Below are 24,373 nucleotides of genomic sequence, written 5' to 3' on the forward strand. Positions count from 1 at the left end.
GATGTGGAGGTCCTGAGCTGGCGTGGTTACACGTTGTGATGCCAGTTGGACATACTGCCAAAACCTCTAAAATGACGTTGGAGGCAGTTTATGGTAGAGAAATGAACATTAAATTCTCTGGCAACAGCTCTGGTGGACATTCCTGCAGTCAGCATGACAATTGCACACTCCGTGAACACTTGAGATCTGTGGCATTGTGTTGTGTGACAAAACTGCACCAAAAAGTGGCCTTTTATTGTCCCCAGCACAAGGTGCACCTGTGTAATGATCATGATGTTTAATCATCTTCTTGATATGCCACACCTGTCAGGTGGATGGATTATCTTGGCAAAGGAGAAATGCTCACTAACAGGGATGTAAAACATTTGAGTGAAATAAGCGTTTTGTGTTTATGAAAAAAGTCGGGGATACTTTTTTTTTCTGCTCATGAAACATGGCACCAACACTACATGTTTTGTTTATTTTTGTTCAGTGTAGTTAGAGGAAGCGACTCTGTTACTATATGTCAGTCTATACAAGCAGAAACAAAAAGGTAAGGCTCTGTTTGCCTCGGAGACAGGAGGACATCCAGTGGGGCAAAAAAGTATTTAGTCAGCCACCAATTGTGCAAGTTCTCCCACTTAAAAAGTAATTTTCATCATAGGTACACTTCAACTATGACAGACAAAATGAGAAAAGAAATCCAGAAAATCACATTGTAGGATTTTTAATGAATTTATTTGCAAATTATGGTGGAAATTAAGTATTTGGTCACCTACAAACAAGCAACATTTCTGGCTCTCACAGACCTGTAACTTCTTCTTTAAGAGGCTCCTCTGTCCTCCACTCGTTACCTGTATTAATGGCACCTGTTTGAACTTGTTGTCAGTATAAAAGACACCTGTCCACAACCTCAAACAGTCACACTCCAAACTCCACTATGGCCAAGACCAAAGAGCTGTCAAAGGACACCAGAAACAAAATTGTAGACCTGCACCAGGCTGGGGAAGACTGAATCTGCAAAAGGAAAGCAGCTTGGTTTGAAGAAATCAACTGTGGGAGAAAATATTAGGAAATGGAAGACATACAAGACCACTGATAATCTCCCTCGATCTGGGGCTCCATGCAAGATCTCACCCCGTGGGGTCAAAATCGTGAGATTTTGAGTGTAAACCTCCTTCCGTCAGCAAGGGCATTGAAGATGAAACGTGGCTGGGTCTTTCAGCATGACAATGATCCCAAACACACTGCCCGGGCAACGAAGGAGTGGTTTCGTTAGAAGTATTTCAAGGTCCTGGAGTGGCCTAGCCAGTCTCCAGATCTGTATATCACAAGTTTGGTTCTGGGAGGCATGATGTGGCCAGCAGCCCTCCGCATCATCAGTCCAATAATCACAACTATTAGCCTTGTTCAGCCAGAGCACACAGCCTCACATGCAAATTTATCAGCCAGTCATCTCTTCTGCTGTAAAGGGTTATGTAACAGTGTGGAAAAAATGTGTTTGTATACATTATTGAAAGGCTGTCATTATATATAGGAGTTAGTTCTTAACTGACTCGTCATGAAAGTTTGATTAAGTTAATATTGTCATGTATTACGGTATGCATTTAAAATGCCCATTGTCAGTGAAGTGAAAACGCCAAGGCCTTGTCATATGGTGGAAAGCAGCTCAACCTGACCAAGCCGTTGGCTGGAGCTTGTGTAAATTATCTGAACTTCCTCAGAGACTGGGTCGAGTGATTTGCGAGAGGGAGAGAGAGCAATGGAAAAAGAGTGAGTGAGGGAGAGAGGAAAAAAAACACTGACAGTCTACTCTGTGGTTTGCTCTGGTTCGCTGTAAGCGAGAGACAACCGATAACCCCCCTCAGTAAAAGCAGAGTGGTATGCCCCAGCGATCTGACAGGCCCAAAAAACTTGATGTGCTGCTGCGAGTGCCAATCAAAGACGAGCGCTCGACGGGGATTACCTTGAGTGACCCCGCATAGATTAAAATGTGCATGTGAGATGGACGATTCTTCAAGCGGTTTAAGCGGCTTGATGACATGCTTTCCTGGAATATGTGGAGCAGTGCCGGGGCCAGGCAGCCCTTCTAAGGAGCTCTGTTATGATGCTGCTATCCTGTCCTGCAGTATCTGTAGTGCTGCTACCGTTACCGCTGCTATGGAGGTACTGCTACCGGGGGTCTGGCCAAACTCACGCCTGCTACACCCATAGGCTGTGGCTTGCTCAGGGGCAAAGGGCTTTTATGACCGACAAATGAATTTGCAGGTATGTGGCGTCTGGCTTTGAAACCAGTACTGTGGTGTGTTGGCTCTGTCTCTCTCCCCCTTGCTTTACCCCCACCCCCCCGCCCCCATCTCCTCTATTGTGCTTTTTCGCTCTCTCTCTCTCCCTCTTTCAGTTTCTTGGGACAGCCACAGTTGCTTGCATTTTTTTTAAACTCTCTGCGTACTAACCTTAACACCCATTTAAAGTTTACAATGGGGAACACTGGATTTGAGTACAGTTAGTTTTTTTCTGTACTCTTGTACAATCACAGTTGCATAGCTACAGTGCCTGGTTTTTGTTCTTGATGATGTACGCTAGGCTAGTTGCTTGCGCGTATGTGCCCACTATCTATAAATATATAAATAGGCTACACTCTAACATTTAACTTTTTTAACCACGTGTTACATTTTGTACGGATTGTGTACTTGTCTGAAAGTTGAAGTCACTTGTCCCCCCTCTCCCTTTTCTCTCCCAGGGTGACTGAAAATGAGTGAAGTACATAGGGGTCGGAAATAATTATCTGCGCTTGCCCATAGACAATGTTATTGCTCATTCGCGGCCGTCCAAAACATGTAAAACAAACATTTTAAAAATGACATTGACAAAATATATTTAGTGGGGCCAAATCTTTTCGAATAGTCTATTCCACTCTGGTGGAGCTGGGGAATGAAAGAGATATGTAGTAGCTAAGGCTACTAACTGTGTCTGTGTGCCGAAGCGCGTAGATGGCGCGAGTGACCGTCTTCGAGCCTCGCTGGCTGTGCGTCTTGTGATGGGTTGTAAATCTTCATGGCTGCAGAGCAACTGCTGTCCTCAGAACTGGATAATTATAAACTGATTTGCATTTTCCTCATCCTCCTCTCTTACTGGCCTAGGCTCTATATGCATTTTAGTTAGGTTGAACATTGCTAGAATAATATGGAAATAGGCCTAGGCCAACTACACATTTATGCCACAGCTGTGGAAAGTTATTTTTCTTTTGACTTTTCATTAGATTTTTCCATCTTGGTATTGTTTGCTCACTTTCACAGCTTGTAGCCTAAAATATTTGTAATTTAAAATAAATATTTGATTGAGAATAGCATAGACTTTGATAATTATTCCCATTTAAAAGCTGCAACTTTAGGACAAACACTTTATTAGAATAGTTTGGAAAATACTCTACTCATAACCAGTGGTATAAAATACTACTAAAGTAGTTTTTTGGGGTATCTGTACTTTACTTTACCATTTTAACTTTTACTTCACTACATTCCTAAAGAAAATTATGTATTTTTTACTCCATTTTCCCTGACACCCAAAAGTACTTGTTACATTTTAAATGCTTCGTAGGACAGGAAAATTGTCTAATTCACACACTTCTTAAGAGAACATCCCTGGTCAACCCTACTGCCTCTGATCTGGCGGACTCACTAAACGGTATCAAATCAAATTTTATTGGTCACATACACATGGTTGGCAGATGTAACCTCTTGCAGCTCCCCCCCTACTTTGTGCAATTTCCGCCTGAAGACATACCCAAATCTAACAGCCTGTAGCTCAGGCACAGAACCAAGGATATGCAATTGAAAGAAAACACTCTAACGTTTGTGTAAATGTGAATTGAATGTAGGAGAATAACACACAATAGATCTGGTTTAGATAAAACAATAAAAATTAACATAAGTTTTTTATTTTTGTATCATCATCTTTAAAATGAACAAGATAAAACAAACATTCAGATAGGATGATGGACAATTTCAGTGAAAAATATAAGAGGGCAACAGTACTTGTGCAAAGTTTCAGAATGATAATTTCCAAAATGAGTGTGCTACATGACATTTATCATGAAGTCACCCAGGTGTCCCACACAAGTCGCCCAAATGTACCCAAGTGGCCAAATTGGTGAAGGTATACATTTTGAAACAAATAACTATATACAAAATACCAAAATGGTATTCTAACACACACACCCCCTCCCAAAATTTGTTTTTTTAGAAAAATAAATGTAAAAAATAATATATATATAACAATAATAATTATTGATTAAAAAATATGAAGAAAAAAAATATATACATTTACAAAATAACATGGGTAACTATTTACACACTTTCAATATTTGGAAGACCCTCAGTCCTCTATCAAATCAAATCTATTTATATAGCCCCAGCCTAAAACCACAAACAGCAAGCAATGCAGGTGTAGAAGCACGGTGGCTAGGAAAAACTTCCTAGAGGGGCAACAACCTAGGAAGAAACCTAGAGGAACCAGGCTATGAGGGGTGGCCAGTCCTCTTCTGGCTGTGCCAGGTGGCGATCAGTGGTTGTAGAGGGTGCAACAGGACAGCACCTCAAGAGTAAAAATGAACAGTTTAGGGTTCCATAGCCGCAGGCAGAATAGTTGAAACTGGAACAGCGGCAAGGCCAGGTGGACTGGGGACAGCAAGGAGTCATCATGCCAGGTAGTCCTGACGCATGGTCCTAGGGCTCAGGTCCTCTGAGAGAAAGAGAGAATTAGAGAGCATACTTAAATTCACACAGGACACCGGATAAGACTCCCATTCGGAGTCAGTGTCACTGTGAAAGAAAATGTTCAGTTAGAATAGTTTCACATAGGAGCCCTGTATCAACAGGTATAATAAACAGATATATCTATAGAGAGTTGAAGGTTGAATATATTATATTATTATTACCTGCTAGATCTACTGTTTATTTTATATTATGACATTTCAGCTAGATCTACTGTCTCTATATTATGACAGACCAGCTAGATCTACTGTCTCCATTTCACTTTGGCCATTGATGTGGTCCTGCCCTCTGCTCAACAGCCTCAAATAGGCTATTTCATATGGGTTGGGGGGTGGGGCGGCAGACACAAGCATCTCACATTTCATGACATTAAATGTTTATATATTGCTTCTAAAATAAATAAATAAATCACAATATTTTACATTATTAATTTCAAACAAGGGCATTAGCTTGATAAGAACTTACCAGTCCAAAACGATGTCCTCTCCCGTTCAAAAAATATTCTTCCACAATCGCTAAATGAAGCGTCCTACAACAATCTCTGTCTCACCTTCCCAATCAATTTATTCTAAAGTTGTCTGTATATCTAGACTTGACTTAGTCACCATAATGATTGATATATATAAACAGCTGAATCTGCGCGTTCACCAAACAATGCAATGCGTAATGTGTTTCTCCTTCCGGTAAGAAAATGCAATAGCGCATGACTCTCGTTACGCTGGAGCTTACTACATGGGTTGGTCTTGCAACACATAAACATGGCGTATTGCCGTTTAGCTCAGCTCATTGGCTATCTACCCAGCTAGATTTCAAGACGATCAGTGGTCATTGGGTTAAAAGACAGTCAATCAACGAAACATCGGGCAAATCATTGGTGCACAATGATGTCATTACTTGTCTTCAAATCGGTTTCTTTCAGTCAATACGTCCCGCGAAATGGCCCATCAGGTTTGATTGTGTTATTAACAAACCAGTTGATTGCAGTGAAACCAAACATGACTGGAGAAGTCACGTTCTGTATGGGTGATTTACAATGGAATGAGTCATCGAAAATGGAATGAGACGGAATTCACTACACAAGCGGTTCACAAAATGCTTCGTGTTAGGCTATAAAAACTGATTTTATCAAACAAAAGATCATTCATTGTGTAACAATGAGCATTGGAATTGCAAACAGATGAAGATCGTCAAAGGTAAACTATTTATTTTATTGCAGTTTGTGATTTGCAGTTTGTGACTTTTTATGTAGCGATCACCATATGTTATGGAATTTCAGCCCGCTAGCGGGTTCTGTGCGCAGAGAGGTTAATGCAAGTGTAGCAAAATGCTTGTGCTTCTAGTTCCGGCAGTGCAGTAATATCTAACAATTTCCCAACAACTACATAGTACTCACAAGTCTAAAGGGGTGAATGAGAATATAAATATGTGGATGGCCGAGCAGCATAGGCAAGGTGAAATAATGGTGTTATATGCATATCACGAATGTATGATATGTAAACATTATTAAAGTGGCTTTATATAAAATGGCATTGTTTAAAGTGACTAGTGATCCATTTAAGGTGGCCAGTGATTGGGTCTCAATGTAGGCAGCAGCCTCTGAGTTAGTGACTGCTGCAAGGTCTGATGGCCTTGAGATAGAAGCTGTTTTTCAGTCTCTCAGTCCCAGTTTTGATGCACCTGTACTGACCTCGCCTTCTGGATGGAGGGCAGATAATTTGCCCACGGTGATGCTTTGTGCAGACCGCACAAGAGCCTTGCGGTTGAGGGCGGCGCAGTTGTCGTACCAGGCTGTGAAGCAGCCCGACAGGATGCTCTCGATTTGTGCATCTGTAAAAGTTTGAGTGTTTTAGGTGACAATCCAAATTTCTTCAGCCTCCTGAGGTTGAAGAGGCGCTGTTGCGCCTTCACCACACTGTATGTGTGGGTGGACAATTTCAGTTTGTCCGTGATGTGTACACAGAGGAACTTAACTATCCACCTTCAACACTGCTGTCCCTCGGGTGTGAATAGGGGGGTGCTCCCTCTGCTCTTTCCTGAAGTCCACTATCATCTCCTTTTGTTTTCTTGACGTTGAGTGAGAGGTTGTTTTCCTGACACCACACTCCGTGTGCCCTCATCTCCTGTCTGTAGGCTGTCTCATTGTTGCTAATCAAGCCCTCTACTGTTGTCTGCAAACTTGATGATTGAGTGATTGGTGTTCATGGCCATGCAGTCGTGGGTGAACTGGGAGTACAGGAGGGGGCTGAGCACGCACTCTTGTGAGGCCCCAAAGTTGAGGGTCAGCGATGTGCAGATGTTGTTTCCTACCATCACCACCTGGGGACAGCCCGCCAAAGTCCAGGACCCAATTGCGCAGGGCGGGGTTGAGACCCAGGGCCTCCAGCTTGATGACGAACTTAGAGGGCACTATCGTGTTAAATGCTGAGCTGTAGTCGATGAACAGCATTCTTACATAGGTATTCCTCTTGTCCAGATGGGATAGTGCAGTGTGATGGCGATTTGCATCGTTTAGTTCAGTTATCTTTGCCTTCTTGGGTACAGGAACAATGGTGGCCATCTTGAAATGTGGGGACAGCAGACTGGGATAGGGAGTGCCTGAATATGTCCGTAAACACACCAGCCATGGTCTGTGCATGTTCTGAGGACGCGGCTAGGGATGCCGTCTGGGCCAGCAGCCTTGCGAGGGTTGACACTTTTAAACGTTTTACTCACGGAGGCCCCGGAGGAGGGAGGGGAGCAATCCTTGTTAGCGGGGCCGCGACGGTGGCACTGTATTATCCTCAAAGAGGGCGTTTAGTTTGTTTGGAAGCATGACATCTGTGTCCGTGACGTGGCTGGTTTTCTTTTTGTAGTCCGTGATTTCCTGTAGACCCTGCCACATATGTCTTGTGTCTGAATTGCGACCCCATTTTGTCCCTGTACCTGCATTTCGTTTGTTTGATTGCCTTGCAGAGGGAATACCTACACTGTTTATATTCAGCCATGTTCCCAGACCTCTTTCCATGGTTAAATGTGGTGGTTCACGCTTTCATTATTGCGCGAATGCCGGCATCCATCCACGGTTTCTGGTTAGGGTAGGTTTTAATAGTCACAGTGGGTACAACATCCCCAATGCACTTCCTTATAAACTGACTCACTGAGTCAGCGTATAGATCGATGTTGTTCTCTGAGGCTGACCGGAGCATATCCCAGTCCGCATGATCAAAACAATCTTGAAGCGTGGATTTCGATTAGTCAAACCAGCGTTGAATAGTTCTTGTCACTGGTACATCCTGTTTGAGTTTCTGCCTATAAGACGGTAGGCGCAAGATGGTGTCGTGGTCGGATTTACCGAAGGGTGGGTGGGTTAGGGCTTTGTATGCATCGCGGAAGTTAGAATAGCAGTGATCGAGTGTTACTCCCGCGAATACTGCAATCAGTATGCTGATTAGAATTTAGGTAGCCTTGTTTTCAAATTTGCTTTGTTAAAATCCCCAGCTACAATAAATGCAGCCTCAGGATATATGGTTTCCATTTTACATAGAGTCCAGTGAAGTTTCTTGAGGGCCGTTTTGGCGTCTGCTTGAGGAGGAATGTACACATCTGTGATGATTACTGACGAGAATTCTCTTGGGAGGTAATATGGCTGGCATTTGATTGTAAGGAATTCTAGGTTGAGTGAGCAGAAGGACTTGAGTTTCTGTATGTTGATATGATTACACCATGAGTCATTAATCATGAGGCATACACCCCTGCCCTTCCTCTTCCCAGAGAGGTGTGTGTCTCTGTTGGTGCAATGCATGGATAAGTCTGGTGGCTGAACCGATTCTGACAACATATCCTGAGAGAGCCATATTTCAATCTCTGTTTCTCTGGATGGCAACCCTTGCTCTAATTTCGTCTACCTTGTTGTCAAGAGATTGGACATTGGTGTGTAGTATACTCTGGAGTGGTGGGAGATGTGCACGTCTATGGAGCCTAACCAGGAGGCCGCTCCATCTGCCCCTTCTGCGGCACCGTTGTTTTGGGTCGGCTTCTGGGATTAGATCCATTGTCCTGGGTGGTGGTCCAAACGGGATCCACTTCGGGAAAGTCGTAATTCCTGGTCGTTGTGTTGGTAAGTTAACGTCATTCTTATATCCAATAGGTAATCCCGGCTGTATGTAATGAGACTTAAGATTTCCTGGGGTAACAAGGTAAGAAAATAATACATAAAAAACAAAATACAGCATAGTTTCTTCAGGACTCGAAGCGACCATCTCTTTTGGCGCCATCTTTCATGTGGTGCGTGCCCCTGGCTATTTGTAAAAATAAATAAAAAGGTGCTGTCTGGTGTGCTTAATATAAGGAATTTGACATGATTTATACTTTTCATACTTAAGTGTATTTTAGCAATTAAGTTTACTTTTGATACTTCAGTATATTTAAAACCAAAGACTTTTACTCAAGTAGGATTTTACTGGGTGACTTTTACTTGAGTCATTTTCTATTAACCTGTAGTGACACCCCATCCCGTGAACGGGACCGTTGTCATCATCTGACACCAATTAGCATAACGCAATGTGGCCGCCTATGGCTATTCTTCAACAGAAATGCGTAAAACTACGTCACAATGCTGTAGACACCTTGGGGAATACGTAGAAAGCGTAAGCTCGTTGATGGTACATTCACCGCTGAATAGGGAGTCATTGGAACGCAGCGCTTTCAAAACCTGGGGCACTTCCGGATTGGATTTTTCTCAGGCTTTTGCCTGCAACATCAGTTCTGTTATACTCAGACAATATCTTTACAGTTTTGGAAACGTTAGTGTTTTCTATCCAAAGCTGTCAATTATATGCATATTCTAGCATCTTTTCCTGACTAAATATCCCGTTTAAAACGGAAACGTTTTTTTCTTCCAAAAATGAAAATACTGCCCCCTAACACCAAGAGGTTAAAGATATCTTTACTTTTTTAAGTATGACAATTGGGTACTTTTTCCACAACTGTTCATAACTTTAAATTGTCTTAATTTAACTTTGATTTAATGATATTTCAGTTAGTAGTATTAGGTTTTTACTAGTTTGGTTCGCAACAGCAAGGGGGGACTTCTTTTCTGGCCACTTATGCATGCGTCCTTTCAGTCTTACAGCGCTTTGCTCAGCTGTAAGGTTTGTTCAAATTTCTCATTAGAAGAAACAATAGCAAGATATAAAATCTCTCTCTCATTACCTTAGGCCTCCCATGTTTTGGGGTTATTCAAAAACAACTTAACTTTCTGAACCTAGAACTCTGTTAGATTCATTAGTTTGATCAAGAAATATCGCGGCAGCAGAAATGTAGCATGCATTCAACTGAAAGAGTGGCTTAATAGGCCAAGTTGTATATCAAATGGAGAGAATATCAAATTTGGGCTTCTGTAACGAGACACAGGTGTGTTCTCTTTAAAACAATATATAAAAAACTGTCTTTTGGCCCAGATCATCTGACATTCGAGAGAGAAAAATATATATATATACAGTGCATTCAGAAAGTATTCAGACCCCTTGACTTTTTCCACATTTTGTTATGTTACAGCCTTATTCAAAAAATAAAAATAATAATCCTTGTCAATCTACACAACACCCAATAATGACAAAGCAAAAATAGTTAAAAAATAAAAATTGTGCAAATTAAAAATAAATCATTCATCATGTTCAGGGCTGACCTAGAAACCAGCTGAAATGAAGGGCACAAGGATGGCATGCCCCCCCACTTAGTTAACTCTCTACTCTTAAATACCCCTGCAATGGACTTTTTTGTTGTGAAATCTAATATTTTCCTCATACTCTGCTATATGGATGTCGCATGGATCTGTTTTATATATTTTATATTGACCTGTGTTAGTAGTTAGCACCTCATAGTTATTGCATTACAAGTGATTGCATTAAAACAACAAATTGAACACTGAAGAAAAGCATTCACAAAAAGTATACACCATTACACCTGTATTTCCAAAATGTCTTTCTATCCACCAAACCCGTTGTGTATTCCTCTGCTTGGCTGCTTGCATTGCCATGCGGGATGTTGAAATGGATCCGGACTGGAATAGCTGTTATTTTATGAGGTGACAGAGCCTGCTGACCTTCTCCTCCAGCCATGGCCTCCAGGGCCAAAGGGCGTGTGTGTCATGGAGTCAAAGGTGACCTAGAGGAGTTCAGTTCACTGGGCTGTAACCAAGTCCACATGCAGGTTACATGGGAATTACTACCCACACTATAAGCCACACAGATGTTACTCTAGTCTACAGCAGGTGGCAGACTTTCACACAGACGGCAGGAGAAGAAATTAAGGAATGTAATTGTAGGGAAATCAGTCAGCGCTATTGCCACGTCTTTTTTTTTTTTTACACTACTCTCAATAATGCCTGCTTCTGTTGGACATGCAATGGCAAGAAGTGGTTTCCCTCCCTTCTTCTTTTCTTCTTTGTAATCACTTGGCAGTGAATATTTATCTAGCAGCAGTCAAGCAGAACCCATTAGCTTTCTGTAGCGACGCCAAGAGAGCCAAACCTTGCCTTCAGCGCCTCACCAGGTGCCTACTTGGCACAGTGACCTGGATCATGACATGCAGGGGGAGAGTGGACGATCCACTGGTTTTGAGTTAGACCGGTGTTCAAATGCTATTTGAGTCTTTCAAATACTTGTTTGATCTAGCCCACCTGGAGTGCCATGTGGATGGGTTTTGCTGTTTTGCAAGCTCAATAAAGCACAGAGTATTTGAACCCAGGTCTGGAGTCCAGTGGAGGACAGAAATTCTAGTAAGTTTGTTATCTAATTGGATTAGCCTATTGGATCATTGGATTGTAAAAGGTCAAACTGAACTGTAGGTAGGTGGGTTAGATGGCTTGCGGTAGATAAGTATTTTCTGTAAAGTTTGTTCTGTTTTTCTTTGCTCTCTTGGAGAGGAAACCAATTCTGACTTAATTGTACAAGAGTGTTTTCTGAAAGGGTTAAGTCCCCCCCCCCCCCCCCTCATTTGAGTTGAAGGTCATACCAAACTGAATTGTAGGTAGATGGGTAGGTTGAATAGCTAGCGGTAGATAGTAGTTGGGTATTTTCAAACGGTCTATTCTACTCCCTTTTCTCATTGAAGGTTGTTAACCTCTCTAGGTTATGTGGGACGCTAGCGTCCCACCTGGCCAATATCCAGTGAGAATGCAGAGCACCAAATTCAAATACAGAAATACTCATTACAAAAATTCAGAAAAGATACAACTATTTTACATAGGTTTAAAGATGAACTTCTTGTGAATCCAACCACGGTGTCAGATTTAAAAAAATACTTTACGGCGAAAGCATACCATAGCCCAGCAGACAAATCATTACAAACAGTAACCAGCCAAGTAGAAGAGTTACACAAGTCAAAAATAGAGATAAAAGTAATCACTTACCTTTGATGATCTTTATATGATTGCACTCAGAAGACATTAATTTATTCAATAAATGTTCCTTTTGTTCGATAAATTCTCGCTTTATATCTGAAAACCTCCCCTTTGTTCGATCGTTTTCTTCAGTAATCCACAGGCTCCAACGCAGTCACAACAGGCAGACAAAAAATCCAAATTGTATCCGTAAAGTTCATAGAAACATGTCAAACGATGTTTATATTCCATCCTCAGGTTGTTTTTAGCCAAAATAATTGCTAATATTTCAACCGGACAATAACGTTGTCAATATAAAAGGTAAACAAGAAAGGCACACTCTCGGTCTCACGCATGAAAAATCTCTGTGACACGCCAGGTTCCACTCATTGAGACTACTCTTACTCCCTAATTTTTCAGAATACAAGCCTGAAACAATTTCTAGAGACTGTTGACATCTAGTGGAAGGCATAGGAACTGCAATTTGAGTCCTAAGTCAATGGATACTGTAATGGCATTGAATAGAAAAATAAAAACAAATATATAATCCAGCTTCCTGAATGGATTTTTCTCAGGTTTTCGCCTGCCAAATCAGTTCTCTTATACTCAGACATTATTTTAACAGTTTTGGAAACTTTAGAATGTTTTCTATCCAAATCTACTAATTATATGCGTATCCTATCTTCTGGGCCTGAGTAGAAGGCAATTTAATTTGGGCACTCTTTTCATCCAAAATTCCAAATGCTGTCCCCTACCCTAGAGAAGTTAACAGTGTGTGTGTTTCAAAGATCTCTCTGATGCCCCATTTAAACTCCAGGTTAGGAAAAGGAAAAGATGATCTTGTGGTTGTCATTTCCTTACTCAAACAGCACTAGGGAACCAGTGAAAAGAAGGCGAGAGAGGGGAGAAATTAAAACTCAGACCAGGTCAGGGGGGGAAAACAGTCTAAAAAAACTGGCAAACAGGGCTCCATTAAGATTTGGAGAACATCAGTGGTGTGGAAGCAGCACTGGAAGCACTTGAGCAGAATGGGGAGAGAAGACAGGAATGCCATCATGGTGCCCAGATGGCCTCCAAAATAAACACACGTGATCCCTGACCCCACCAGGACTGCTCTAGTGTGGAGGAATAACTGTGGTACAGAACCCTTTTTAAATGGAGTTTCACAAGTGGTATTACCTGAACGTCTCCAAAAGGAACACAGATTTGTGTTGTTGCTAAATGTTTTCTGTTTTTTTGCTGAACATGACTCATGTCTACTTGGCCAAATGGTCTCTCTGATCTGTCTGTAGATCGAGCCCACCACTAATGTCTGTCTTCATGCATTCAAATTCATCCTTGTCCCTCTTCATGCTTTTTAAATAATCTACTTATCTTCTCTGCCTTTCTCCCTGTTTCTACTATTTCTCTCTTGTTCTCGTTCACTCTTGCTCGCTCTCCTTTTATCTTCTCTGCCTCATTCCCCCTCTGCCTCACCACTGAGTTTTGAAATTCCTTGGCCCCATCCAGTACCAGCATGGGATGTTTGGCTTGGCATAGCCAGACTTGTTCCAGCACAGTACTTTCGTGGAACAGGCAGAGGAGGGAGGTAGTCTGTGGTGTTCTGCGCCAGCAATGATAATAAAGAATGTTGCTCTATTCTCAATCACTCTGTGGGACTTGTCTTCAGACCTGTATCTGACCTAGGGGTTCTGCTATCTAGTATCTACTGCTTTTAGTGAATAAATTCTAAACTATTACTGGTAAATATGTATGTAATGTATGCTTATGTGTTAAGAACATTCACTATGTGGATATACTTTACCAGTCAAGTTTGGACACACCTAGTCATTCTAGGATTTTTTTTTTGTTTGACTATTTTCTACATTGTAGAATAATATTGAAGACATCAAAACTATGAAAAAACACATATTGAATCATGTATTAACCAAAAAATTGCATTTCAATTAACAAGTGTGCCTTATTTAAAGTTAATTTGTGGAATTTCTTTCCTTAATGCATTTGAGCCATTCAGTTGTGTTGTGACAAGGTATGGTTGGTATACAGACAATATAACCCTATTTGGTACAATACCAAGTTCTTATTATGACAAGAACAGCTCAAATAAGCAAAGAGAAATGATAGTCCATTACTTAAGGCATGAAGTTCAGTCAATCTGGAAAATGTCAAGAACTTTGAACAAATCTTCAAGATCAGTCGCAAAAACCATCAAACTGTCTCTCATGAGGACCGCCACAGGAAAGGAAGACCCAGCGTTACTTCTGCTGCAGAGGAGAAGTTCATTAGAGTTACCAGCCTCAGAAATCGGCAAGTAACTGCACCTCAGATTGCAGCTCACAGAGTTCAGGTAACAAACACATCAACTGTTCAGAGGAGACTGTGTGAATCAGGCCTTCATGGTCAAATTGCTGCAAAGAAAACACTACTAAAAAACACCAGTAAGAAGAAGAAAAGACTTGCTTGGGCCAAGAAACACTAGCAATGGACATTAGACTGGTGGAAATCTGTCCTTTGGCCTGATTAGTCCAAATGTGAGGTGTTTGCGTTCAACTGCTGAGTCTTTGTGAGATGCAAAGTAGGTGAACGGATGCTCTTTGCATGTGTGGTTCCCACCATGAAGCATGGAGGTGGTGTGGGGGTGCTTTGCCGGCGACACTCAGTGATTTATTCAGAATTCAAGGCACGCTTAACCAGCATGGCTACCACAGCATTCTGCAGAAAACGCCATCCCATGTGGTGTGCGCTTCGTCCAACTATCATTTGTTTTTCAACAGGACAATGACCCAACACACCTCCAGGATGTGTAAAGGCTATTTGACCAAGAAGAGTGATGGAATTCTGCATCAGATGACCTCAACCCAATTGAGATGGTTTGGGATGAGTTGGACCGCAGAGTGAAGGAAAAGCAACCAACAAGTGCTCTGCTTAAATTGGAACTCCTTCAAGACTGTTGGAAAAGCATTCCAGGTGAAGCTACTTGAGAGAATGCAACGAATGTACAAAGCTGTCATCAAGGCAAAGGGTTGCTACTTTGAAGAATCAAAAATATTACATAATTTTGATTTAACACTTTTTTTGTTTACTACATGATTCCATATCTGTTATTTTGTAGTTTTGATGTCTTCACTATAATTCTACAATGTACAAAATTGTAAAAAAATAAATAAATAACGAAAACCCTTTGAACGAGTAGGTGAATGAGTAACTTTTGACTGATCCTGTATATAATTGTGTACTTAATATTTTTATACAAAATGCAACATTAAGATCCTTTTCATCATTGGTGGATCCGCCAAAAGCTTTATATTGATTGGTGGCTGCAAAAGTAAATCTTGGTTTGTATAGTATCTGCATTCTTGCTGTAAGCTAATGTGATTACTAATTGTCATGGGCAATCATAATGACTTGAATGATTGCGTATATGAACTCTGATTTTTCTAAGATGGGTTGGGGTGGTTGTGGGTTCAGGACACCCTATCACTCACCCCCATCTTTCACTGTAATTCTCTTCATTTAGTTGTCATGTGAGGCCTTTTGATTTTCTACACCAGCTGAATCCAGGGGGAACAATCACATGTATTGTACTTATGGTCTGTGTGTGTGTGTGGCATGATCCTGTGGACACCCTCTCCATGTGAAGATCATCAAAGGAAGCCATAGTCATCTTATTGACACTGGGTGCATGACCAGGCTGTTAAACTCCACTCCTGGTTCCCTTTCTTTTCTTATTTGGTTAGCTTTGAGGATATTGGACTGCCTGGTAAATGGGGGAATAACCCTAGGGCTGTTAGGCTAGCTCGTCACATTATGACATAGTACTGTTGTTCAGTTTGTGGGACAGTCTGTCTGTTCTCTCTTTAGTCTGAAGAATTAAGCAGCAGACCACTCAGTGAACTTTTAGCAGGCTTCTGAATGTGTAAGGGGTCAGACATTGAGTTTGGGTGATTGCTGCAACAGTAAAGAGATTTAACTGCAGTTTGATTTGTGGCTTCGCTTGGCTGGAGAGTGCATTAATAGGCCATGACATGGTATATCATATCTGAAATAAACCGTAGGTCGTTCTAAGATTCATGCTGTGATTTGTAGGTCCGTCAGTTTATTGCTTTGTGAATGGTAATGAAGATATTGAGAACAAATGCTTGAATCCAATTCAAGTCTTTAATTTACATCCCAATGGAAGGATTGTGCTCAGCTGAAACACTATGCCAGACAAGTTTTACACCTCCTACTGTCAACTTGCACGTGTTCATTGGTCTCATTCTCATTGGTCAAGTGCAAAAACACCTATACCGACTCATTGGTCATTTACATTTAACACTGGTCAACATGGCAACATATGGCTTCTAGATAATACTGAATATTGTGTATGCATTGGTACATCTGATCTTCTTAGTTCTCTGTGAGACGTGCAAAGCGGACCATACCTTCCCGAGAAGTTAACTAGTCACACAGGCAATGTGTAGGAGAAAGGTGTTTTAGCCATGTTACAGAAATACACATGTATTGAAACATAATCAGTTCCCATCATTTGGTATTTTTTACGGTGTTACTTATTTTTCATCCTGAATCCTTTTCTTTCCTAAAGGGTGTTGTTCTAGCGCACCACTATTATGTTGCCTTAAAAGGAAAGTGGGTCATGGCGAGCTGTTTTAGCTGTGTGCCTCATTAACCTCACTCACTCGGTCACTAAATAGGAATTCAAACATGGCCAGACTTTTAAAACTAGACATTAATGAGCAGTGGGCTGCCTTTTTGTAAACTTTCTGGCCCAGATTGAACTGCGTCATCATGATGAACTTGAATAGACGAGAGTGCTCTCTGTCTGGCATCATGAGAGATTAGAGAATCTCCCTATTTGATGACTCTGGTGAAGAGTTGCCATGTATACATTTTAAAAATAGTAATTTAAAAAATGTATCCTTGTTTTTTCTCTAGCAAATAACACGATCCTCACAAGAAGAAAAGTCAGACGATAAACCTGAAGAGGACAAGTTGGAGAAGTCAGAGAAAAAAGAGGACGAGCAGAATAAGGAAGAGGAAGAGAAAGATGAAAAGGAGGACTCCAGGTGAGTTTTGAATAGCTCTGTGTGCGTATACACTTTTGCATGGGTTTCCCACAGGTACAGCTTTTAGTCCTGGATATAGTCACCCTCTGGCCCGATCCACCTCTGAGAATCTGAACCTCCCAGTAAATGTTTACCTTCAGTTGAGGTGACAGGAATTCTGGAGCCCTCATAGATGTGTTGTAAATCAGGCCATAGTGGCAGAGAACCACTGCCCTTCTCTGGGGTGATGGCCAGGCTGACCTCACCACCCGACTGCTTTCAATGTTCCATCGATTACTCCTGTCCTCTCTCCTTCGGATGTTCTATTCTAGTTAATTTTGAGATCAAGGGTTTAGAAGAATTGAGGAAAAGCTAAATGAAAAAGAGCTACTGACTCTTAAGAGTCAGCTGGATCAGTGGGCAGCAGTTAGTCATGACTCGTGTCCTAACCAACCATCAAATGAGAAATGCAAGTGCCTGTCAATTCCACAATGGACATTTTCATAAACTGTACAAGCCTATTATTTGCATAGCTAAATGCTTAGGAAAATCTAAATAATAGTCCAATCTAAATAATAATAATAATAATAATTACAACAACAAAAAAACATTAATTTTTTTACAGGCACTTGCATTTCTCATTTGATGGTTGGTTAGGACATATGAGTCAACTGCTGCCCACTGATCCAGCTGGGTAAAAAGGCAGGGAGTTATCTGGCTAATGGATCAGAGTCCTGGGGTCAAGATGTCTGCCGGGCTCTCCTCTTAAGAGTCAGTAGCTCTTTTTCATTTCGCTTTTCCTCAATTCTTCTAATCCCTTCTCCATCTCAAAATTAATTGGAGTTGAATAAAGAGTTGAGTTGAATAAAATAAAACAATCCCTTCTCTTGTGTCCTCCAGGGACATCGGAAAAGACAAAGACAAGTGTGACGGCGGGGAGGACGAGGACGGTAAGGAGCAGAGCACGCCACGTGGCAGGAAGACCGCCAACAGCCAGGGCCGACGCAAGGGAAGGATCACCACGCGCTCTATGGCCAATGAGGCTGCCTCTGTGGCTGCCGAGGAGCCAACGCCACCCGAGCCTCTCTTGCCCTCCGAGCCCCCTCAGCCTTCCAAACCTGAGCCTACTACCCAGAAGGCTGTGAGAGAGCCCACCAAATCTGCACCGGGTGAGCCCCCCATGGACCCTAACAGAGGAGGTAAGCACCTCAGCTATTCTATGCTTTTAGTAGCCCACTACCATCCCCTGAAAGAAGAAGAAAAATGTTTACCAAGATGCATAAAAAAAAATAGACTTTTATGCTTACTAAGGTGGTTTACTAGTTTTGTGGTTATGTTGTATTTGTGACACTGGGACTGAGTAGATAATAAGTCTCAACTCCTGTCAACTTGCGGTATTGCTCCTCAGCTATGGAGGTTTGAACAAGTGTGTGGGGAGTGAACTGTGGCTTCATAATTATCTTATGTGAGAGATCAACTGTTTTTTTCCTGGAAAGGCCCTGAAATATAATAGCATTGTGAAGATGCTTTTATAGGTCCCAGCTATAGAAGAGGATGGCACAACTTGCCTAAATAAGTCCCAATGGTCATACAGCTGAGCTGAAACACCTCTTGCTTCAAGAAAAACACCACATACTATATCATTAACCCCGGGTACCTTTACACACACGTGACAGGGTGGGCAGTTAACAACTGGAGTCAGTTCTATTCATTAGCTATATTTCTATCATGTCACCGCACTGAATAGGTCCCTGGTTCACCAGGTTCAGGTTGATTTTCTTTTTGATGTTTTGCTCCTCAACACAATGCCATAACAGACTGTCTCACTTCTGTAACCTAGCCAGGGGTTCAGTCTGTCTAGCCTATACCCTAGCCATCATCACAATGGCAATAGTGTGGTGTCTGGGGTGGACCTGTTGTCATGGCTCCTCACAGCTGTACCTCAGCCGAACCACTTAATTTGTCCTTGTGCTGCTCTGAGAGCTTCTTTTGATGTTTGTGTGAGGAACGTCAAGACAGTGCAGGCTCAGGTCTCTGACCAGAGCATTCAAGCAAACACAAAAGTGTTTTAGAAAGGTGAATTTAAGCTACATCCTTGTAAAGATTTGAATGGAATAATTGATTATCCATCTCAGAAAGGTGAATATCCATCCAAGGATGTAAAATCAAGATGTATTATTTTAAGTAATTTCGTCTTTATGGCTAATTTCTGTATTGACCAAAACCTACATGTTGTGCTGTCCTTTTTTAAGTCAGACTGGGAAATAAGGTGCAGTTTGTCAACCCCTTGTCCCCTCTTGGCCCTGGTGCGTCAGGGATTTGCATATGACCATTTTAAGTTCAATCTTCTGAAATGACTGACTGCTGAGCAGACTGCTTGTCTCCTCTCTTCTCCTCTGCTGATTCACAGCCTCCGTGCTGGTTTTGTGTGTGTTAGGCTTGGGCGGTATCCAGATAGTCATACCTTTATCTTTTGCCATCCCGGGATATTTGGTAATACCACCACTGAACACAAAGGAGTGCTATTTTCAAACCCCACTGAGCCTTTGAAATCCAAAGGTTAGCCTTTAACAAGTACATGTAAAATCCCATAGAGAATGCTAACGAGCATATTGCAAACATTTTATATGGTTTCTGACTGAAATTATTTGCAGGACAGACATCCCAGCTCAAAGTTATACAAGTAACAAAAAAATGTTACTCATAGTTTGCTGCAGGCACAAAACAAATATTAGACAGCAAGGCTCTAGAATCCAGGAGGGGATGATTGTGACCAAAAAGGTTAATTTTGGACTCATTGGTTCAGAGAATGGACTTCCAGAAACCTTCAGGTTTGTCCAGGTGGTCTCTGGCAAAGTTAAGATGGTCATTTTGATTATTTTTTTGACAGCAGAGGCTTCTTCCTAGCAACCCTCCCATGAATTGCATTTCGGTTCAAATCTAATTTTATTTTTCACATGCGCCAAATACAACAGGTGTAGTAGACAAGCCCTTAACCAAAATTCAAAAGGCACTTGCACATGCGAGCAATCTTTTTTGCAGGTGCATGGTAACAGTTGAACAAGATGAAGGAAAAAGCCCTTAACCAACAAAGCAGTTAAGAAAATACCTTTAAAAATAAGTAAGATAAGAATATCAAATAATTAAAGAGCAGCAGTAAATAACAATAGCGGGCTATATACAGGGGGTACCGGTACAGAGTCAATGAGCGGGGACACCGGTGTTGAGGTAATTGAGGTAATTATGTACATGTAGGTGGAGTTATTAAAGTGGCTATGCATAGATAATAACAGAGTAGCAGCATCGTGTTTGTGTGGTGGGGGGGGAAGAGAATGTAAATAGTCTCGATAGCCATTTGATTAGCTGTTCAGGAGTCTTATGGCTTGGGGGTAGAAGCTGTTTAGAAGCCTCTTGGACCTAGACTCGGCGCTCCGGTACCACTTGCCTTGCGGTAGCAGAGAGAACACTCTATGACTAGCGTGGCTGGAGTCTTTGACAATTTTTAGGGCCTTCCTCTGACACCGTCTGGTATAGAGGTCCTGGATGGCAGGAAGCTTGGCCCCAGTGATGTACTGGGCCGTGCGCACTACCCTCTGTAGTGCCTTGCGTTCGGAGTCCGAGCAGTTGCCATACCAGGCAGTGATGCAACTCGTCAGGATGCTCTCGATGGTGCAGCTGTAGAACTTTTTGAGGATCTGAGGACCCATGCCAAATGTTTTCAGTCTCCTGAGGGCGAATAGATTTTGTCGTGTCCTCTTCACGACTGTCTTGGTGTGCTTGGACCATGTTAGTTTGTTGGCGAATTAGACGCCAAGGAACTTGAAGCTCTCAATCTGCTCCACTCCAGCCCCGTCGATGAGAATGAGGGCGTACTCAGTCCTTCTTTTCCTGTAGTCCACAATCATCTCCTTTTGACTTGATCACGTTGAGGGCGGGGTTGTTGACCTTGCACCACTGTTGACGTTGAGACTGGTGTTTTGCAGGTACTATTTAATGACGCTCCCAGTTGAGGACTTGTGAGGCGTCTGTTTCTCAAACTAGGCACTCTAATGTACTTGTCCTCTTTCTCAGTTGTGCACCGGGGCCTCCCACACTTTCTATTCTGGTTATAGCCAGTTTGCGCTGTTCTGTGAAGGTAGTAGTACGAGATCTTCAGTTTTTGGGCATTTTCTCGCATGGACTATCCTTTATTTCCCAGAACAAGAATAGACTGTTTCAGAAGGTCTTTGTTTCTGGACATTTTGAGCCTGTAATCGAACCCACAAATGCTGACGCTCCAGATACTCAACTACACTAAAGAAGGACAGTTTTATTGCTTCTTTAATCAGAACAACAGTTTTCAGCTGTGCTAACATAATTGCAAAAGCGTTTTCTAATGACCAATTAGTCTTTTAAAATGGTAAACTTGGATTAGCTGCAGCAAGAGGCCTGCAAATCTCTAGATGTTATGTTTGGGTTTGCCTGATTTTATTTATTTTCTTTTGGCTCTTGGGGATATTTTGGGAAGGTGTCCACTTCTAGGCCGAGTTGCTGTCATGTTATATGCTCTCCATTTGTAAATTATTTTATAGCCTTCCCCAGACTGATGTGCTCTCAGTACCCTCGTCCTGATGTCCTCTGAGATCTCCTATCCTCTCTGCATGGTGTGGTTTGTATTCACCTGGATGGGTAAAACCAAACTGACCAGGTTTCTGATCTGTATTTATCAGAGTCCTGCCCAAACTCATTCCTAACGATCTATCCTTTGATTGGTTCATTTGGTACCCAATTATTTACCCACCCGATTTTACTTACCTACTTGATTTAACCAATGCAACTTGGGGTTCACTTATTTTTGCACCTGCACTAATTCCTTTTAATTTTGTTTTTCTGCTACATGCATGATTTCCTCTACACCAACGTGGTATTGGTAAATATAAACCTGTAATGTCAGATCACAAAGACTGGTTCTGATTAAATCAAGATTTCATGGTAAAAAAACTAATCTGTAATTGCTCAAGGGGTTCACATACTTTCAAGCAGCACTGTACGGTATACTGCCCAAGCCTAGTGTTTGTGTTTTAAAACCCAGTTTGATCTCATTCAGAGTCTCACCAGTCCTATGGGCCGGGTCAAAAGCAGTCCATTGTATAGGGTCAGTCCAAAATGGCCCCCTATCTCTTCAAAGAGCCAGCCGAGATTAATGACCTGCCCACCTCCCTGGATCTTAAAAGCCATGGTGGGGTCATGAGGGAATGGCATTCAGATTAGGCAAACATATTGAACGGGACAGGAGCAGTGATTCAGTAAACATTTGAGTAGATTTAAGTCTGTGTGGTCCTAGACCGTTCGCTAGGAGCCGTCTAAACCGTAAGAATGTATCTCCTCAGTAAAAATGTTTTGTGTAAATGTCGGGTTCGTACTGCAGCTATATTGGTCCAAATGTTTACACAATCTCTATGGGTCCAGTGGAATAGGGTGGGCCAGGGTTCACTCTCTCTCAGCCCCAGCCTCCATCAGCGTGTGTGTGTGTGTGTGTGTGTGTGTGTGTGTGTGTGTGTGTGTGTGTGTGTGTGTGTGTGTGTGTGTGTGGTTAATGGTTGTTGCATTGTAGCAGCGATATGAGTGGTAAATCTGTTGGCTGTTCTCTCTGTCTGTTTTGTCTCTGTCCAAGGCCGTTTCCCAAAGAGGGGGATGTTGGGAGGCCCGTCTCTACTCCGCTGTTTAGAGCCAGATCAGGTGACACGGACCCTCCCCTTGGGGAGGGAGAGGGAGGAGGGGGTTGGGAGGGAGAGAGAGAGAGCGAGCGAAGGGAAATAGAAGGAGGGAGCATGAGAGAGCACGAGAGAAAGGGAGTGTAAGAGAGAGCGTGAGGGGTAGGTCTCGGCAGCGAGCCACAGAATGTAAACTGATTATTAGATTAGCAGCCATGAGAAGCAAGACGGCTGAGAAGCGGAACGAGCTTGGTACTGTACTTTCTCTCTCTGTGGGCTGATTATGAAGGTTTCTGTTCTCTCTCTGTGACTTAAGCAGGAGGAGCTTCTGCTGCGAACGGCGAAACCGGAGAGACTTCTCGCTGGACCGAGGAGGAGATGGAGGTTGCCAAAAAAGGTAGTGTTTTTGTTTTATTTCTCTATCTACTGTTTCTCTCACCCCTCTCTCTACTCGAAATGTGTATTTATTATTGATCCCCATTACTTCCTGCCAAGGCAGCAGCTACTCTTCCTGGGGTCCAGCAAAATTAAGGCAGTTATACAATTTTAAAAACATTACAATATATTCGCAACACATTAAGTGTGTGCCCTCAGGCCACTACTCTACTACCACATATCTACGACACAAAATCCATGTGTACGTGTGTGTATGTTATCTTATGCATGTGTTTGTGCTTGTCTCTTCACAGTCCCCGCTGTTCCATAAGGTGTATTTTTATCTGTTTAATACTGATTCTACTGCTTGCATGAGTTACTTGATGTGGAATAGAGTTCCAAGTATTTCTGGCTCTATGTAGTACTGTGCACCTCCCATAGTCTGTTCTGGACTTGGGGCTTGTGAAGAGGCCTCTGGTGGAATGTCTTGTGGGGTATGCATGGGTGTCCGAGCTGTGTGCCAGTAGTTCAAACAGACAGCTCAGTGCATTCAACATGTCAATACCTCTCACAAATACAAGTTTGCTCCAACATAAACTATCACTCTGACACTCGCCTGGCTGGGTGCATAACTGGTGGAGGCTTTTAGGGCGAAGCAAGACGGAGTGGTTTGAGCGAGAATACTTTTTCTGGTAGCTAACTGCAGTGGCTCTGTTCTGCGTGCCGCTCAAAACTGATCTATTAGGCCAAAGTATGAAGTAACAGAGCGTGACAGTTTGAGTTTCCCCTAAAGATCATATCTATTATTCACAAAAACAATTTGCCAGATCTCTGGATCTTATAGGACTTTACCCCCCAAAAAATTATCTCCAAAACTTTTGAGAGGTGAGTCTTTCATTTCATGCAGTTACTGACAGTGGACACAACAGTGTTTCTGCCTTCGCCAGTTGCATCACTCAGTCCATGGGAGATTGACCCCATCGACCCATAGTTACCTTCCGGCCAGGCCAGTACTCCTCCATCTTTGTCAGTGTAGACTCTGGTGGACAATGGGAGAAAAAGGGAGAGGGCGAGACATGTCGGGTTTCCATCTTTTATCCTGGTGTTTTACCTAAAAGGCTCAGACTTTTCTGTTTCCATCTACGT

The 24,373-nt window shown here is 42.3% G+C and overlaps 1 protein-coding gene across 9 annotated transcripts in view; it reads left to right on the forward strand.

Moving 5' to 3' along the window:
- LOC110533631 (nuclear receptor corepressor 1) overlaps nucleotides 1-24,373 on the forward strand; it is a 118,870-nt gene that overhangs the window by 57,454 nt on the left and 37,043 nt on the right. For 7 of the 9 annotated variants that reach the window (XM_036990037.1, XM_036990038.1, XM_036990044.1 and 4 more), the window contains exons 15-17: nucleotides 17,050-17,180; nucleotides 18,060-18,358; nucleotides 23,169-23,249. In XM_036990037.1, coding sequence (XP_036845932.1) covers nucleotides 17,050-17,180; nucleotides 18,060-18,358; nucleotides 23,169-23,249 — 511 coding nt within the window. Of the gene's footprint in view, nucleotides 1-2,028; nucleotides 2,248-17,049; nucleotides 17,181-18,059; nucleotides 18,359-23,168; nucleotides 23,250-24,373 lie in introns of those variants that run through there. The other 2 variants (XM_036990045.1, XM_036990039.1) reach the window with 2 other exon arrangements.

This window comes from Oncorhynchus mykiss, chromosome 10 (genome assembly GCF_013265735.2).
Source record: "Oncorhynchus mykiss isolate Arlee chromosome 10, USDA_OmykA_1.1, whole genome shotgun sequence".
Lineage (NCBI taxonomy): Eukaryota > Metazoa > Chordata > Actinopteri > Salmoniformes > Salmonidae > Oncorhynchus > Oncorhynchus mykiss.